This window comes from Numida meleagris, chromosome 2 (assembly GCF_002078875.1).
Source record: "Numida meleagris isolate 19003 breed g44 Domestic line chromosome 2, NumMel1.0, whole genome shotgun sequence".
Classification (NCBI taxonomy): Eukaryota; Metazoa; Chordata; class Aves; order Galliformes; family Numididae; genus Numida; species Numida meleagris.
In genome coordinates this window covers 118,940,907-118,958,805 of record NC_034410.1, presented here as the reverse complement: position 1 = coordinate 118,958,805, position 17,899 = coordinate 118,940,907, and the positions used below count along the sequence as shown (strand labels likewise).

General features: G+C 41.5%; 1 protein-coding gene and 1 long non-coding RNA gene across 4 annotated transcripts in view; one reads left to right on the top strand and one right to left on the bottom strand.

The window, feature by feature from the left end:
• ZC2HC1A (zinc finger C2HC-type containing 1A) overlaps positions 1 to 5,620 on the bottom strand; it is a 34,881-nt gene extending 29,261 nt beyond the window's left edge. For both annotated transcript variants that reach the window (XM_021386019.1, XM_021386020.1), the window contains exon 1: positions 5,484 to 5,620. In XM_021386019.1, the coding sequence (XP_021241694.1) occupies positions 5,484 to 5,598 (115 nt within the window). In that variant the 5' untranslated portion in view covers positions 5,599 to 5,620. The remainder of the gene's footprint in view (positions 1 to 5,483) is intronic.
• Positions 5,614 to 17,899, top strand: part of LOC110393304 — a 28,402-nt gene continuing 16,116 nt past the window's right edge. The window contains exons 1-2 of one of the 2 annotated variants that reach the window (XR_002434945.1): positions 5,614 to 5,703; positions 17,352 to 17,650. This is a non-coding gene — a long non-coding RNA (uncharacterized LOC110393304). The remainder of the gene's footprint in view (positions 5,704 to 17,351; positions 17,651 to 17,899) is intronic. The other variant, XR_002434946.1, reaches the window with a different exon arrangement.

The following is a 17,899-nucleotide window of genomic DNA, read 5'->3' as shown; positions in this document are numbered from 1 at the left end:
TCCTCAAGCCCAGGGTTCTGATTCTCCTTTTTGCCCTCTCTTCTCAGGACCCTGAATACATTCACCTAATTGCCACTACAGGTAAGGCTGCCCCGACCTTCACCTCTGCAGGCAATGCTTCCTTTGTGGGTGCGAGGTCCAGCAGACGTCTCCATGTCCATCTTCACCTGGGTCAGGAAGTTGTCATCGATGCACATCAGCAGCCTTCTGGAATGCTCATACCCTGCTGACTTGTCCCTCCAGCAGACAACAGGGTGGGTAAAGTCTCCTGTGAGAACCAAGGCTCCTTCCACTTACCTGAAGAAGACCTCATCTTCCTCATCAAGTGGCTTGTAGCAGACACATACAAACACATTTTCCATGTTGCTCTGCTTGCTACCTTTGATCCTCTTCAATCCCACAGAAGGGTTCCGCTGCTCTCCCACACAAAGGCAACCTCTGTGCTTGCCATCTGGCTGTTTTTTCCTGCGCAGCCTGTACCCAACCACACTGCCACATCCACTGCTGCGTTCCTGTGGTCCCTGCGACATCGCAGCCCTGCAGCTGCGCACAGACCTCCAGTTCCTCCAATTTGTTCCACACACAGAGTGTGGGTGTGCAGGCACTTTGGAGAGGCACTCAGTCGTGACATCTAACCAGAAAAATCTACGAGAGCTTCCCCTTCAATGCATACAGAACCAAAACAAAACCCAAGGCAATTAAGTAGTGCTCTGCGATCGATCTGACTTCCAAACATGTTATTCGGTCTTCTGTTAATGAGCTTTAACATCAGCTACTCACCACTAGAAAGCACATGACTTGCAAAATCTATGTGCGGTTGAAGAATTCTATTTCGCCTCCGCTCAGCTGGAAGTAGTGTGCTGACAGTAAGCAGGTAGCCAGGCACAGCCCGGCCTCTTCACACTGACCTTACACTCTGCCAGCCCTGCACTGGCAGCCTCCAAAACACCCCTTGGCTCGCACACTGCTACTCAAATGCAGTTGGACTCAACAATCCCAGTTGGAGGCTGCCTGTTTGAGTATCATGTGCCTAAAACAAAAGCGTTAAAATATTTTTGATAATACATTTGATTTATAATACATCGATTACTAACATTATTTAGGAATTTGTTCTGTTCAAGATCTGTTCATTCTGAGATGCTGAAGAAACAGTGATCTGAAACAATTAAATTCCTGCCTACATGCATTGCTTCCTTTATTTAAAGGTGAAATATATTCTGGTAACACATTTCCCCTCTATCAGATCAGCCTAAATTTAGTTTTCAGAATTTTTCTTCAAGTAAAACATTTAATTTCAGTTTCTTTCCCAAAACATAAGCACTAATCAAAAATAAAAACTTAATAGATGTGAAAAAACTAAACTTGTCCATGGTTACTCTGTGTATTAAATGTAAAAATTGTATCTCTTACCAGAGGGGGGAAACACATGTAAAACGTAGCAGTACAACACAAAGTTACTCACTATGCTTTAATAACTACTAGAGTAACACATCCTTAAAAATATATATACACTGATGTTAGTTTTGGATTTAAGACTTTAGCAGTTTCCAACTTGCTGATTTAAGAACAGTACCATAAAACGAATTTTTCCTTCTCTCAGACAAACTAAGATACTTTCAGGAGAAAAAAAAAAAAGCCAGAACGTTACAGAAATGCAGGAGGCTCTCTTAAATGCAGCTTAAGAAAATGGCTGCCAAATTAAGGAAGCTGCTGTACACATCCAGAGGCAAGACAAAAAACACACAGCAAAGGAAAAGGAAGCTCACATTAACATATCTGTTAGCTCACATTAACATATCTGTTTTGAAAACAAAGTAATAATTTCCTATAGCATAAGGAAAAAAAAAAAAAAAGAGAAAGGCAAAGGGAGTGAGCATTGGCTCACTCAGAAATTCTGAGAAAGCAAGCACATGCACTTGCATCCAGTGGTCATGTTACTAAGACCAAACCCCAAAGTATTATGCTTCAGCTGTTTGGGGTGGGGTCTTGGACATTATCAGGGTAAGTGAAAGGTCCAGAGAGAAACGCTCCTTCAGCACAGCCCTCAGCTCCCAGGAGATGCTATACAGCAAGCCTATTCTTAACAGTCCACAGGGGCACACCCATACTGCTCGGAGACTGAATGCTTAATGGCAGCAGCAGTCCCCGCTTGGTGTGTGCAGAGGAAGCTTCAGGCTGCAGCTCGCAGCCACCCATCCTCTTTGAACCCTCCCCAGCTGCTGGGGGTTGGTGGGCACTGACCTCACCCACAGCTGCCCCGTGCCCTTCACCCTCTGGGCAGCAGCCATCTTGACCTGTCGGGATAGCTGCGAACAAGTGTGGGAAGAGGCACTTCTTCAGCTTCAACAGCTGCTGCCGGCATCCTCCCAAAAAAAACAAGAGCTTGGAGTGCAGCTGATCCAATGCCACCACTGGACTGCTCCTGCTTAAGTCAGGAATTCGGTGCTTGGGCCCCTCCTCCATCATCTTCAGCAAAGCAGAGGGATAACTGCACTGATGTGACAGCTCTCCTCCTGTCATCCAGCAGTGAGAGCCACCAGCACACACCAAACCATGGCAAGCAGCCTTCAGACTCAGCACGCGCTAGGTTACCCAGGGAAGGGCTGTTAACTCACCTTAAAGATCACTGCATCTTGCAGTCATCGCTCTCAGTATGTTTGCCAGGAAATTAAATTAATTAAATAAATGAACTGAAGAACAGTCAAACCCACACAGGCTACAAAGTAACAAATGTCAAGTCAGGAATCTGAAATACAACTTTCAAAGCATACAACAAATTTGTCACTTGAAATAATGTGTGCACAGATTCCTTTTTACAAAGCTTTGTAGTTCTAAATCTGACTTCCAGCACCAGTCTAGTAATACAACAATACTGGTACACAACTGAAAAAATAAAGCAGACTTCAAAAAACCAGCACAAGTGAACTTTGAAAGCAGCGTTTAAGTTGTACAGAAAGCTACTTTGCCATTTTACTGAACATTTAAACTTGCACATAGTGAGAAAAATGCAGTCACAACATAAAAAGTACCATTCGGCTTTTTAAATGTCACTAATGCAGCTCAACAAGCCAACTAATACACATTCAACTCTCTGCATAATGGAAAGAATCATTATAAACCGTGTAAAGTTACTTCTTATTAAAAGCATGCTTGAACTGTCAGAAACAAAACAGATCTCGTCTCTACGTTGCTGAGCTTCAGAAAATAAAGCATCAGCTTCTGAAGGCAAGAAGTCCTGGCCAGGCAACTCATGCCTGAGGGCCCTTCCACCGCCACAAGAACACATCAAGAGAATGCAGCCAAAAGCCAAAGTCCTGCCCTGCACCCTAATTATATCCCTTACCTCACAACCGCCCAGACCAGCTGCACAAATCTGCCCTGGGAATTGGTTTCGCTGAGCCCTAACCCCAGACAAGGAGCTGGCCGAGCCAGATTTCAGGAGCAGCCCTTGCTTCCATGATGGATGAATGACTGGGCAACTGTGCTCCTCAACACAAATTTAATCCAAAATGGCAACCAACAACTTTCTTCTGAGTCACCAGTGAAGCAGTAAGTGGAGAAAATCTTAATACCTAGCAAAATTATCCAGCTTTATTGTTGGTTTTGCCTATGTTTTCCTCTCCTGGGGTCATCTTCCTACACGAATCTCATTAAAGCCTAACCTAAAGTGTAAAAAAGACATCTTAAACTGGAAAACCTGTACACAAGAGCCCTGTGTACTCATGTACACTGCAGCTCAAGCAGCACTGATGGGTCGTGTTTTGATGTTAAAAAAAAAAAAAGCAGTACTTTGTGTTTTGACAATATTTAAAGAAAAGAAAGTAGTACAAACTAACCCCAAAAGATGCAGAAAATTGTGTTATTTAGTTTCAAATAAGCTAGATAATAGTGGGGGGTATAAGTCTTCAGAACTAAGGTCATCTCAAGTTTTAGAAACTTCTCATTACCTGTGCTATGCTCAAATTGATCTTGAGTGTTCAGAAGGAACATTCCATACCATGGAAAACAAAATAACTGATAAGCTCTAGCTTTTGAAAGAGCTTTCAAGAAAGGGCTCAGAGTGAACACGAGAGTTAGTGCTACAATTTAACAGTTCTTCCTCCCACCACTACCCATACCTACTGAAACACAAGGAAAATGTAAACCTTCTACAGAAGGCATGCAAACCAGCAGAGTCTGAACAGTGAGAAATCCTACCCTAACAATGACAAACTTTTTTAGCCTTCTGTAATCTGTAGATGACCATTCTCCCCACCCTCTGTTACGAAGGTACTAGAGCTTATACAACACAGCTGGCTTCACTAAATTAGCTCACTGCCAAATCAATTGATAGATGAGCTGCAGATGATATGCAGTCCCAACTGCGGGCAAACATGTAGCTGACTCAAAACCAAGGCAAGCTTCTCCCTTCTGGGCAGGCAACACAGAATTGTCATCAGTCAGAGGCCAAGAAAAAATGCCAAATATTATTTGATAAACCACTGGACTTCACCTTTCAAATCTCACTAACAGGAAAGGCATTAGAGCAAATTAAATACGAGAGAACCTCTTGGGGTTTTAACGCCAAATCATGCTGCCCTGATCTGTAGTCTTGCTGAAGTCACTAGTCATAGGAGCAGAGTCTGATGACCATAGCATCTATTACAGAAAGGACAGACATTCACTGAGGGACTCCTGCCCTCGTACAGTGCTAGGAGGGACAAAGGACAAAGGCTAGCTAGCATTCACCCGTTTACCGCCAGCAGTTACCGCCAGCGAAGCACAGCATGGGAGCCTCAAGGACTATTTTGTGACAGTTACTCAGAACAAGGATGCATTTTTTCTTAATATGGTTAAAGCAGCTCATCAAACGCAGTTATGGCAGATCTACCAAATGTTCTGAGGCAAGCTGCAACTTAAGTTCCAGGCTGGTATCTCACTGCGAGGGATACTCGGAAGGGTGATGATACCTTCACTGAAGCAACTGGCACCGGATAAAGTTGCAAATACTCTGTCAGCAAACACACACCTCGTTTTCGCGGCACCGAACACTCTTCTGGAATTAAGAGCGTATCGTAACTTCATCCTCCGAGAGCAAAAAAGCGAAGCGGGCACAGCCTCCCCGCGGCAGCTTCCGCGGCCCCCGAGCACCAAGCGGGCGGCGGAACCGCCCAGCCCGCCCGCCGGGCTGCGCCAGCGAAGCGGAGCCGGGGACAAAGCGCGGCCCCGCCCGCCGGCACCCCCAGCCCGCCGGGCCCCGCCGCCTCTCCCCTCCGCTCGCCGCCCACCGAAGCGCGCCCGGCGGCGTTCCCCGGCCCTACGGCGCGGCGAGGCCGGGGGGCTCCGAGCGAGGGGAAGGCTTCGCCCGGCCCGCAGCTCCCGCCGCCTCCGCCCAGACGCGCCCGCCGCAGCACAAAGCCGCAACGCGGCCCACCCCGAGCGGCCCCCGCTGCCCCGCCGGAGGGCTGGGGCCTTCCTGGCCGCCTCCCGCTGCTGCCCCTCACCTTCCAGCCCTTCCATGGCGCGTCCCGACTGCCAGCGCCCAACCCAGCTCCGCTCCACCGCCGCTGCTGTGGCAACGCCGCCACCTCCCGGCTCGCTAACATCCGCCGCTCCCATTGGGCGGTCGGAGCGGGCAGGACGGCCCTCACCGCCCCTCCAGGGCCGCGCCGCTGGGTTGCGAGTGGAGCTGCTTGTCGCCTTCCTCGGAGCGGCTCCTGGCTGGTAGGGGGGTCAAGGGGCAGAGCCGCGGGCACGGGTGCTGGTGTGCGGTGTGTGGTGCCCTTCCCTTGCTGGCGTGAAAGCACGGTGCAGCCGCGTGAAAAGCATGAAAAACGGTTTTGGTGTTTGTAGGCACTGGGTTCCTCGTCCTTTTCTCCTCATTAAAGAGGCACATGTATGAAGGAAATGAATATAGAATCACAGAATGGCTTGGGCTGGAAGGGGTCTTAAAGGTCTAGTTCCAACCCTCCTGCTATGAGCAGGGTTGCCAGCCACTAAATGAGGCACCAGAGCAGGCTGCCCAGGGCCCCATCCAACCAGGGCTTGAACACCTCCAGGGATGGGGCATCCACAGCCTCACTGGGCAGCCTGTGCCAGCACCTCATCACTCTCAGCAAAAAACTTCCTCCTGGCATCTAATGTAGATCTTCCCACCTTTGGTTTAAAACCATTCCCCCATTGTCCTAACATTGCCTACCCATGTAAAAAAATGTATTTCCCTCCTGTTTATAATATTCTTTTAAATATTGGAAGGCCACAATGAGGTCTCCCTGGAGCCTTCTCCACACTGGATCAGCCAAGATCCCTCAGCCTGTCTTCGTAGGAGAGGTGCTCCAGCCCTCTGGTCATCCTCGTGGCTCTTCTCTGGAACCTTTTCACATCTTTCACATGTTGGGGGCCTAGAAACGGATGTAGTACTCCAGATGGAACCTCAAAAGGGCAGAGTAGAGTGGGACAATCACCTCCTCGCCCCTGCTGACCATCCCTCTTTGATGCAGCCCAGAATACAGTTGGCCTTTCAAGCTGCAAGCACACACTGCTGACTCACATCTTTCATCTGCCAGGACCCCCAACTCTTTCTCGGCAGGGCCACTCTCAAGTTCTTCTCCCAGTCTGTATATGTACCTAAGATTGCTCTGACCCAAGTTCAACATCTTGCACTTGGCTTTGTTGAACCTCATTAGGTTTACAAGGACCAACCTTTCAAGTTTGTCTAGGTCTCTTAGGATGGCATCCCTTCCTTTTGCCTTATCAGCTGTGCCACTCAGTTTGGTATTGTCTGCAAGCTTGCTGAGGGTGTGCTCAATCCCATCATCTGTCATTGATAAAGATGTTGAAGAGCACTGATCCCATGATGGACCACTGGGGGACACTACTCGTCACTGACTTCCACCTGGGCATAGAGCCAGGGACAGCAACCCTCTGGCTGTGGCATTCCGACCAGTTCCTTATCCACCCGGAGTCTCTCATGCTGTAAGATCACGCCTGAGTAAGGTCTGTTTTTTTGGAAAACAATACCACTAAACTGCCAGTGACTAACGAATATGGACAATGATCTTGTGGTGCTTTTTACCGGAGCTCCTTTTGACCTGTTAAATCTTCACATTTATAGCAACAAGGGCATTTCAATAATTTTTTAGGATTACTTTTTAAGCTTCTTTACTTGCCTTGGTGGTGGCAAACAACTAATAAGTGTTCAGTGTAAACAACAGTGAATCTTACCAAAATTATTTCTGTCTTTTCCATGCACTTTGAAATCATGGCTCTGTTTCTTCTAGATAAGTTGGTCAATCTATACTTCCTTGCCCATGGAATCACTGTTACAATCCCAGTACATTTGGGAATGTAAGTCAAAGCAAAACAAGTAAGTAAAACTTAAATTTGACCTGAGACTGTGATCGTGCTGTATTCTCTCCAGTGCCTTAGCCTAGAGCAAATAGATATAAGAGCTGCATGCCCAGCAGTCAGCATGTAAACTATGACAGATATATGTTTAAATCATGCATTGAAATAAAAATTTTGAAGATGTACAGTAACCCTAGCTACAGTTTTTCTGGGTAGTTTAGAGAACCATGCTGAAAATACATTTCAAATTTGCCTTTGATCTATGGAGCTCATGTTTGTAAAATTACAGGCCCTGGCAGAAGGAAGCTGTTTGCCACTGCATTGCAGAGTCCTAACCTTCGCAAATTGTCCATTAAAACTTTGACATAAAACTTAAATGAGCCAAGGTTTGTCGTAGCTGCCAAATACTGGCTGCTTACCTAGCCATGAGGGTAGCAAACAGAAGTTCACTTTCTTTTGTGGTATTTTCCTACTTGGACTGAAAATTCAAAAGCAGAGGCCTAGGATATTTTCATCTTTCAGCAGTCAAATCCTTTACAATGAAACCATAAGCACAGCTTTTATCCTGTGTTTGCAATGTAGAGAATAGTTTATATTAGAGGAGCATTTTGTTTGTTTTGTTTTCTTGTTTCTCTTTGACGTGGTTATTTTTATTACAAGTGGTTATATTTGTTAGAAACCAGAGCAGAAAATAACTTCATCTCACCCATTTTTAAGGATCTACAATGTGGTGAGCTGAGCTAATTGTCAGATTTCCCATTATAGTCAGTAGGAGTTTTTGTTTCTGTAGATCATGTAGTCTGTGGGATAAGAGTGAGATCCATCTGGCCAAACATACTGCCTATTTCAGAGTTAGATGAATCAGAGCCTAACCTTCAGCCAGAGGAAGAATTAGACTTACTAACTCTGTGCTAACTACAAAGTGAATAGGTATTAGTGCCAGGTGACTAGCTCAGATGTAGACAACACCCACATTAAAGTAGTCAAATCCTACCCTAGATGCCTTCAGACTGGATCCTGTACTGGAAACAGACGTACTGCTTAGTTTTGCTTTGCCAAGGTGCCATTGACTAACTGTGTCATCTCATTACTCATCTGGGAAGTGAAGGACATAAGAGATAGCTTATAAAGCTAGTAGGCAAGTGGTTGTTCTGCAGCAAAGCTAAATGATCCTCCTGGTTCCTGTGGCTCGTGTATGAACATCTGCTGTGCAAATACGCACATGGACAGCATATCTTAAAGGATGCCCAATGCTTGGTCTTTCAGTTGTTGTGAATATACTCTATTATCATTGCCACCATGACACACTCATAGTTTTATCTTATTTACATATTGGAACAAAGCAACAACAAAAAAAGCAACCACGCCTATACTATTTTGCTCTAGACTTACTACTCCAAAAACAAGTCTATGACATTTCTATAATATTTAGGATTTCCTTTCCAAATTATATGCTAAATCTATTAATTACTGGTTTACACTTTGTCTTCTTGTGCCAACATTGGTTTCTAGTTTAAATATTTTCTTCATTGTTTATCTCTTTGATGTTTTTATAGGCAATTAGCATATATTCTGTTTCAGTATTTGCCTTGCTAGCCTAAACAAAGTAGAGCTCTTCTGAACTGTCTTCATAAACTGTGTTTCCCATTTCAGTAGTTATTATGGTAGCCCCCCCCCCCCTTTTTTTTTAACCTATTTCACATCAATTCATATTTCACAGAATCACAGAGAATCGTAGGGGTTGGAAGGGACCTCTGGAGCTCATCTAGTCCAATGCTCCTGCTATAGCAGGTTCCCTAAACAGGTTGCACAGGAAAACATCCAGGTAGGTTTTGAATATCTCCAGAGAAGGACTCTCCACAACTTCTCTGGGCAGACTGTTCCAGTGCTCTGTCACCCTCAGAATAAAGAAGTTTTTCCTCATTTCACATGTGATCAGAATCTTTAACTGTCCCTCAGTGATAATCTTACAGTATCTCCTAGAGTTCTTCACTTCTGATGGGAGTATTTCTACTAATGCATCTTAGGTTACATTTGCTATGCTATTGTAAGCTTGTAGGCACCTAGTCTATATTTAGCTCCTTTTCCATATCAGCTGTTTTGCAGGGGCAGCAATGACAGGAATTTTTGCCTCTAAATAGTAATGCAGTCTGAACACTTTCAGTTCAGTTTCTTCGGTATCTCTGAGAAGGAACAAGAAAACATAGCCCTAAGTGCAGTGGTGACATTTTCCCCACTCACACTTTATTAGAAGAATGGAAATATAAACACCTTCACAGACACAGCTACACCTGACCAAATTCCAGAGGAATTCCAAAGGAGGTGAGAGTTGCACTGCAGTAAGCTCGAACATCAGGCAGGAGTATAGAGGTACCCTCTTAGCTTCAGAGACAGTTTCCAAAAAGATTTAGGTGTCTCTCAGAAGGCTATTTTCTCAGGAGAGTCTCTCAGTTTTAATTGGCATAAAAGAGGGGCCTCCTGCCACGATGGAGTTCTGACTTTGTGACAGATTATGAAGGCCCAATTTCCCTGCCAGCTGTGGGCATAGAAGCAAGTTACAGCTTAGTGTTTGGTTGCATAAGTCAACATTTTCAAAAGAGACGAGAGACTTGGAATTTTGGTCTGAAGTTTGAAAGGGTCCTGAATTTCAAAATCCAAATCTTTCTGCCAGAGTCTGTCAAGGCCTGTTGTGGAAGAACTGGAGGTCCCAGGTATGTTATTGTATGTGAGATTGTCTCTTTCCTTGTGCATAGTGCTCATGAGTGGTTACACAAGGAAATGCAGTGTGGAAGCCCTACTTTCCTACCTCTTATGCAGCTCCTCATATGATAGAGATAATTGGATTATGATGATCTGAAAGGCGCATATTGATCACAGGTTATATTTAGTAAAATGCAATAGCAATAGAATTCTTGCCCTTACTCATGTGGCCAGGAGTTACCCCAGGTAAAGAGGGCTCCATGAAATAGACTGTAAAACTTTTAAATTGTTTAGACAGGCCGGCTGGACTTGTGGAATAAAAATGTACATATATTTTAATGTAGAAGACCTAAACTGAAGCACTCCAAAATCATTAGTCACTTTAGAAAGTGACTAAAGAGTTCTGGGATCTGGACTTTGGCAATGCATTATCCTAGATCTTTGCAAACATGTGCAAATCCCTCTTTTGGGTCACAAGTGTCATAAAAGGTCTCAGTCTTGTAAAATGATCTGAATTCTACTAACATTTCAAATGCTTTCCTTCATCATTTGAATCCTTGTCACGATGTCTAGGATCTTTATAGAAAATCAAAACCTGTTCTCTATCTTTCATCTTAATAATGAACATTGGATAAAGAAGGATCTCCCAAAGTGGCATTTTAATTAATACACTTTGCACTAATACTAGCTACTGGGAATTGAGATATGCTTGCACAGGGGGAGTTTAAAATTTTAATATTCCTAATAAGCTTTTTCTTACAATTAACACTAATTGAGGACTGCAGACAAGAATGATTACTTTCCTACTGAAATAATTCCTCAATTGAATTACTAAAAGAATGCCTTTTGTTCTTCTTTTGTGGGTTATAGACCTGATTTATATTCAGAACTGGTGTATCGTGATTTTCCTATCAATCTTTTTAGCAGCCTAGCTTTTTTTTCTTTTTCAGTACACATTATAGTTTTGTTTGCTGTGAGACTCCTCTTTAAGATGGAACAAGACCAGAGGCCACGAAGAAAATTGTTGAGCAGTGCTTGAGTGAGCAGATTTTGCTTGTGAATTGCTCAAACATGAATTGCACAGTGTATAAAGCTGAGTGTAAACTGGAAGTGTTAGAGCAAATGAGATGTAATAATGCCCCAAACACCAATAAAATAATAAACATGGTAGTTTACATTCTAGCATGCCATGCTGTTACATGTATTTTGTCAAGCCAGAGGAGGAGGCTGGGGGCTGTGACTTAGTATGTAATTAATCTGTAATTCTTCAATTGGACAATAAACAATGGAAGAAAAACAGTTGTTCTTTTTTCCATCAGACACTCTACTGCTGGAGTAATGCTTTACCTTCGTGATCTGTAAACCATCGCTGCCACCAAACCCACTTGTCCTCTTATAACCATAGTTTCTCAGCTCTTCATTCTGACCTCTTCCTTGTGCTGGCCCAAATGTTGCTGTACTCAAGTGGATTGGGAATTTATCCAGTCAGGGCTAGGCAAGTGATACTCAATGCTCATCTGATCTGCTTGTCTTTATGGTTCCCTGCGTGGCTATGTGAACTGTGCCATCACAGGAAGGGTGTCCGCATCAAAATCAGAATGGGTAGACAGCATCTTTCAGGAAAACAGAACTGACACTTTTCATGGTAGTTTGTATTAATTTAAAGAGAAGATAAAATCAGGTGTTTCTTCAGCTCAGTCTGTTGGACACAGTGACAAAATACAGAGGTTCTTCTCTGTTGAAATGTCTGAGGATTTGCAAAAAGCCTGCAGATTTCTCATCTCTTAACTGTGATGTTACATACCCTTTCTGATCTCTCATTTTGTTTTTCAGTAAATAGCCCTTCCTTGTTAAAATGCCTCATCTTTTTTTGATCCAGAATCATGAAAAACATAGCACTTAAAATACAGCTCAGTGTGTAGGATTGCGGTGTGCTGTCTCTAAAACTTTATATGAAGCTGTACCAGGTCTATTATATAAATCCCATAGGAGTAATTTTTTTTTTTTTTTAATGAGCGCAAATCCTTTCATGGTTTTATAGCAGCCATTTTAAAAATAGAAGGACCAAAATGAGGAAAAGTAGACATTCCTGTTTCTTGTTTCTCAGTCTGGCAAAAATAGGAAGTGTTGGGTGTTCTTCCTTGTGTTTTAAGGACTTCTGACATTTTGCTTTTCCAGATAGATTAATATTTAAAGACTGTACCAAAATAACAGCAGTGGAAAGTGCTAAACTGTTAGAACAGCAGGAAGTTTTGTAGAAATAGGTTTCCCAAACTGTGCTTCTGCCGGACATGTTCTCCTATCAATCTTTACCCGCTCCTGAGAGTGCCACTACTCAGAGAAGAAAGGAGAAACCAGGGCTCCAGAAGAGATTGAGACAAAACCTTTGGTGTTCAGAGTTGCGGTTCAGGGTGTGGAGTCAGTCTCCTCTTGCTATATGATAACAGCTTTCTTCTACCCAAGATATGCTTGTGGTGCCAGTAAAGCTGGTATTGAAAAGTCCAAGCTTCAGAACTGAAGAAACATGATGTTCTTTGAGTTCTTTCACAGTGCTTATATTTTACGTATTTACTTATATTTTCTCCTGTAAAACAAAATTACCTATCTACCATTCCCTCACACGCCCAGCTGCACCTTTCTACCTGAAGGAGCCTTCTTTAATTTGCAAGTGCAGGGGCTCATAATGCAGTAATTCCAGATTTAGGCATTGAGCATAACATTCTAGTCTCTACATTTTTATGTTGAACTTTAAAAATACACGATATCCCCCCTTTTTCTGTAGAACCTCTTCTTCTAAAGTCTAATTAGAGATGCAGTTAAAGTTTTACAGTAGTTCCACTGTTTACTTATTGCTATATATTGGCATTTGCAACCTATATAACAGTTTTCAAATGTTAGGGTGTTTGTTAGTTTTCACAGCTCTACTAGGAGGGTAGCTCTTAAAAAAATGAGTAGGAAAATCAGAGCACAGTATATGTAAGCCAGACACTGACTTTTGGTAAATCTCCTGCACCATTTGTGTTGTATTTCCAACACACTGCCACACTTAAGCTTGTTGTTTTAGGACATGGTCTTGTTTTCTGAGGCATGGCACATGCCAAAACTGAGTGGTTACTGAGAAGCAAAACAATACTATAAAGCTGATTTAACAAAGCCATTTGACATGAGTTTATGTGCAAAGTAGTTTATGTGCTTCTGTTCCCTAAGTGCTTGCTTAGAAAACTGGCTTTTCTGGGTGGGCATGCAAAAATTGGTTGCATCTATGTATTGTACAAACCAATATTCCTGTCTTCTGGAATTATCCAAATGCCTTACACAGCAGTTAAAATGAAAAATATACATATGTCTTTTAGTGTTGTGGATAGAACAAAGGTGACATCATTTCTTTATGGGAAATTTTTTAATTGGGATTAAATTTTAATTTGTATTTTTAATTGTGTGATTTTTATAATTGTCTTTTTTAATATTCAGAGGAAAATGTTAAATCATAGTAGTTAATAATGTAAAGTCATTTGGAAATGAACTTTCAGAATACAATATATTGTTATACTGGTTTCCTTTTTTATTTATCACTTGAGATACACAGCTTCTTGCAGTTTTCTGTCTCAGAGTGTGATCTCATGATTCTTCTATTCTTAGACAAAAACCTAGACAGATTATGCAGTGCCATCCCTTAACACCTTGTGCTATGTGACTAAACACATTTTTAATTCTCTTTGGTAATATGTATTCACAGACTTGGCTGTAAAAATTCTTCTTAAAACAAAATATTTTTACACAGCACTTTGGCAAAGAAAGAAAAACTTAAAAGCAGTAGTTTAAAAGTACATTTATTTTCACCTAATCCAAGTATCATTTCACTGGATTCGCTCTCTTTACATTAAGCAGAAAAAGCCTAACCAATGAATTCTCCAGACCCTCTCCAGCTGGAGCTGACCTCCTGGTGATTGTCTCTCATAATGTTTTTCCTTTAAAGATCATAACCTCACTCCATACGCTCCTTTGCCTTTTCTCCCTTTACATGCTCTTATGAGAAGCATTCAGTATATCCCCATGGTGAGAATTCCTTCTGTCTCATGATGATGTGAGGTTTTTTTGGTTTGTTTTGTTTTTCCCAAATGCCAGATATTTACATGCCCCGTGTTGTATCAGTGATTACGTCTACTTATGGTGCAGGGTGAAAACTGGCTCTTCAACCTTTCTAAGAGCCAATCCAACAAGGTATTACAATAAACAGCCTTTTAGGTATAGATCAGTGTACTGAAATCTATGAAAAAAAATGGAAGTTATAATGGGAAATGTAGTGACCTTTGGCATGAGCTAAGATGACTTCTCTGTACGTGTCAACTTTGCCATGTAGTTAGACCCTTGGATAAAAAATTGATTTCACTGACTGCTACAATCCTGATACTTGCAGATTCATATAACTACTTAACACATTTGGCACAGACTAGATTGTAAAATACTATTCACAAAGATGAATAGTTGCTCATGAGTAACTTTAATGATTACTATAGGTTCTAGTGTAAAAGAAAAATATACAATGTTGTACTTTGTTTTTAAATTTAGATTTACAGTACAGCATGGAGTATTCTTTTCTAAATCTTTATAAGAAGTTACCGAATATACAGAAGTTATAGCAAGAAACACTGAAATATTAGCCAATGTTTTCAGTTTGGGCAATAGGCCCACAGTATTGATGGCATCATACTGGACTAATTCAACAACTTGTCTTTGGCATGCTTCATTTTTAATCATAGAAATCAATAACTGAGGGGACTCTTGCCTATGCAAAATAATTTTCTGAATATTTTCATATATGCTTTTTGTCATTTGATCAAACTGTAGAATTTGGAAATGCAAAAATCTTTGATTATTTGATTCACCGGATACTATTTGATTAGACATAGCTGAATGTTTCAGTCTGTCCAGATAACCATGACATTTCTTACCTATTTAAAAGATTTACAAATCACGGTCTTGAAACTGAAACTGACTGAGGATTTCTATTATTATCCTATACTGTAAGACACACTGAACTCAGAGCCTGAATTAAACTGACGTTTGCTCTAAAGTATTCAGCCTAAGAAAAGTATTTGCATATAGAAGCTATTACTTACAACAACAATCGCCTGCAGCTAAGACGATTTTTTGATCTCAACCTATTACCATAGCTGGCAGTGTAAGGCTTGGAAAGGGGAAGTAAAATCACAGAAAATGTCACATACAGAATTATGAGTTTGTGAGATTGTTTTCCATGACACCCACTCTGTGTCCTGGCATCACAATCATCTTACTGTTCACACAGAAAAAGCTGAATACTTGTAAAATAAATATAAATAAAGTGAGTTTGACATTTATTTAATAGTAGGTACCGAAGAAGATTTTGAGAAAACAACCTTACACATGGATTATAACACTTTCAGTGAATGAAGTATGTTTTTTTTGGTTGTTTGGTTTCATTTTTGTTTTTATTCTTATACTACTTTCATGTCATTTTTGAGGATTTTGTTGATTTTAAACAAGATTAAATTTTATTTTCTCAAAAGATAATATATAATATATGGATAAGCTAAAGTGCGCAGGACAAAATTCCTCTAATACATATTTTTTATTTTGTGTATACATCTCTTATGTCTTTCTAGTCTCTAACTCACATGCACATTTCAAGCGCTCTGCTCAGTAGCTTTTTGTGTCCATTAGGGAAGGCCATTTCCATCTCAGATGAATCAGGTGGTGCCAAGTATTGTTAATAAAAATGCAAAGGCATTATTTAAAGGTCAGCTGTAGGCAATAATAAGAGAAAAAATGGGTGCTTTGCTGGCAGGCACTTTCCCCCTCCTTACTGACTCATGCCTTTCATTTTTCTTTAAAAATTTGACTTTTGGAGAATGGATTCTTTGAAAGTTCTGATCAAAGTTAAAAAGGCAAAACAAAGAAATGAGACTGAGCTTCAATCCCAAATTTGCATTTTTGACTATGATTTTTGTCTGCTGCTAAGCCAGCACAAATCTTTGACAGCTCTAGGATGCCAGCTTGTTACAGTTCCTGACAAATTCACAATGCAGTATTCTCTTTCCTGCTGCTCCAGCTGCCTCCCTCTGGTTCACAGGACCACTTCACTTGTGTGAAGTGCCAGTGTGAAATTACACCTCGAAGTACCCAACTTCTTGTGTCTGGCCAGTGTCAGACATAAAAGTGCCACATGCAGTTGGGATACGTGGAGGCTGTCCAACCAAGCTTTGGGAGCCAGGGCTATTTGCACTTCAGATAATTGTGTCACTAATTGTGTTTTAAAGTGCATGCAGTACATGCAGACGTACTCAGAATTTTGCTTAGGGCATAGTGGATTAGTCACTGTAGAGCAAATCCTGTTGGTGTTCTTACAAGTCAGCAGTCTGCACACCTGCTGAATTTATCCTTTAGCCCATACTTAAATGTAGATACATCCTACCTAGTGACCGGTCCTACAGTATCAAGGCATCTTGAGGTTTGGTGCCTTGTTCCAAACAAACAAGTCCAGGACAGAGTTTGGACAACTGCTTGCACTAGCATTTCCATGCTAGAGCTATAGGGTCTTCTGGGTGAACAGATTTCCCTTAGGTCGTCCAGTTTCCCTACATTCAGATCCCAGATGTGTTCTAGTGATAGTCCAGAAAAACATTTTCCAATAACTTGATTTGAACTACCACTTTAACTTTTCTCAATCCTATTTTTCTATGCAAGTCCTCCATAAAAATCTTAAAAACTGTTTCCATCTGCTATGTTTAATCATTCATTATCTTAATCAGCCATCTCTTGTGTATTTCATCCTATACTTGAGTGTATGGCATTCAGTTCATATGCTTGCTGTATAAACATCTGGTTATTGCTAACAAAGTGATTTATTTTTTTTTGCTGTAAATGTAAACAAAAATTGGGACCAAAAGCTGCCACTGACATTCTTTGAGGCAATTGGCTCTTTGTTGTTGTTGTCATTTGATGTACAATTACTATGTATTAATTTTTGTATATAAAAGATTTCTCAGTTCTATAGGAGGGCTGAGGTCCCTGTCTTGTACCTGTACAGATGCTATAATGATACATGGATATCTATGGGGATATAGATCCTGGCTATGGATCAGCAGGCAGTATTCTGCTTTGTGCAGGAATTTGCAGGAGCTCTGTGTTGTTCTTATTTACAGTATGAATTCAGGCACCTGCATATAACTATTGAGATGACGTATGCGCACCCTTCAATGTGAATTCTCCTCATTTTTCATTGATAAAAAGAATGTATTTCTTTCCAGGTTCCATCACAAACCTTTTTTTGTGTGTGTTTGCAGCTGTAGAACTCCACCTAATCCTAGTTTGAGGAAACTGCAAGTTAAGAGAAAGCACTGTTCAGTTATGAAACTTCCACGTTACTCTTAAAGATCAGTAACAAACTAAGAAAACAGCAGAGAGACTGAACGTACATGCTGCCATGGTACAGATGACTCATGTCCTAATCCTGGTATCAGCAATTCTTTGGGAAGTGATACTGACAAAGCAAGGCTTTCTGCAGGTGTAGGAAACCATGCAGGATGATCTGACTGTAGGACTTGGCAAGGAAATGATTTTGGCTTCATTTTCAGAAAGACAGGTACTTCATTCTCCAGTACATTTAACTACAATTCTTTTAAACAGACTGCAAAAAGAAGGAAAGTCTTTTTCTTCCCTTCTCTTCCCTTCTCTTCCCTTCTCTTCCCTTCTCTTCCCTTCTCTTCTCTTCTCTTCTCTTCTCTTCTCTTCCCTTCTCTTCTCTTCTCTTCTCTTCTCTTCTCTTCTCTTCTCTTCTCTTCTCTTCTCTTCTCTTCTCTTCTCTTCTCTTCTCTTCTCTTCTCTTCTCTTC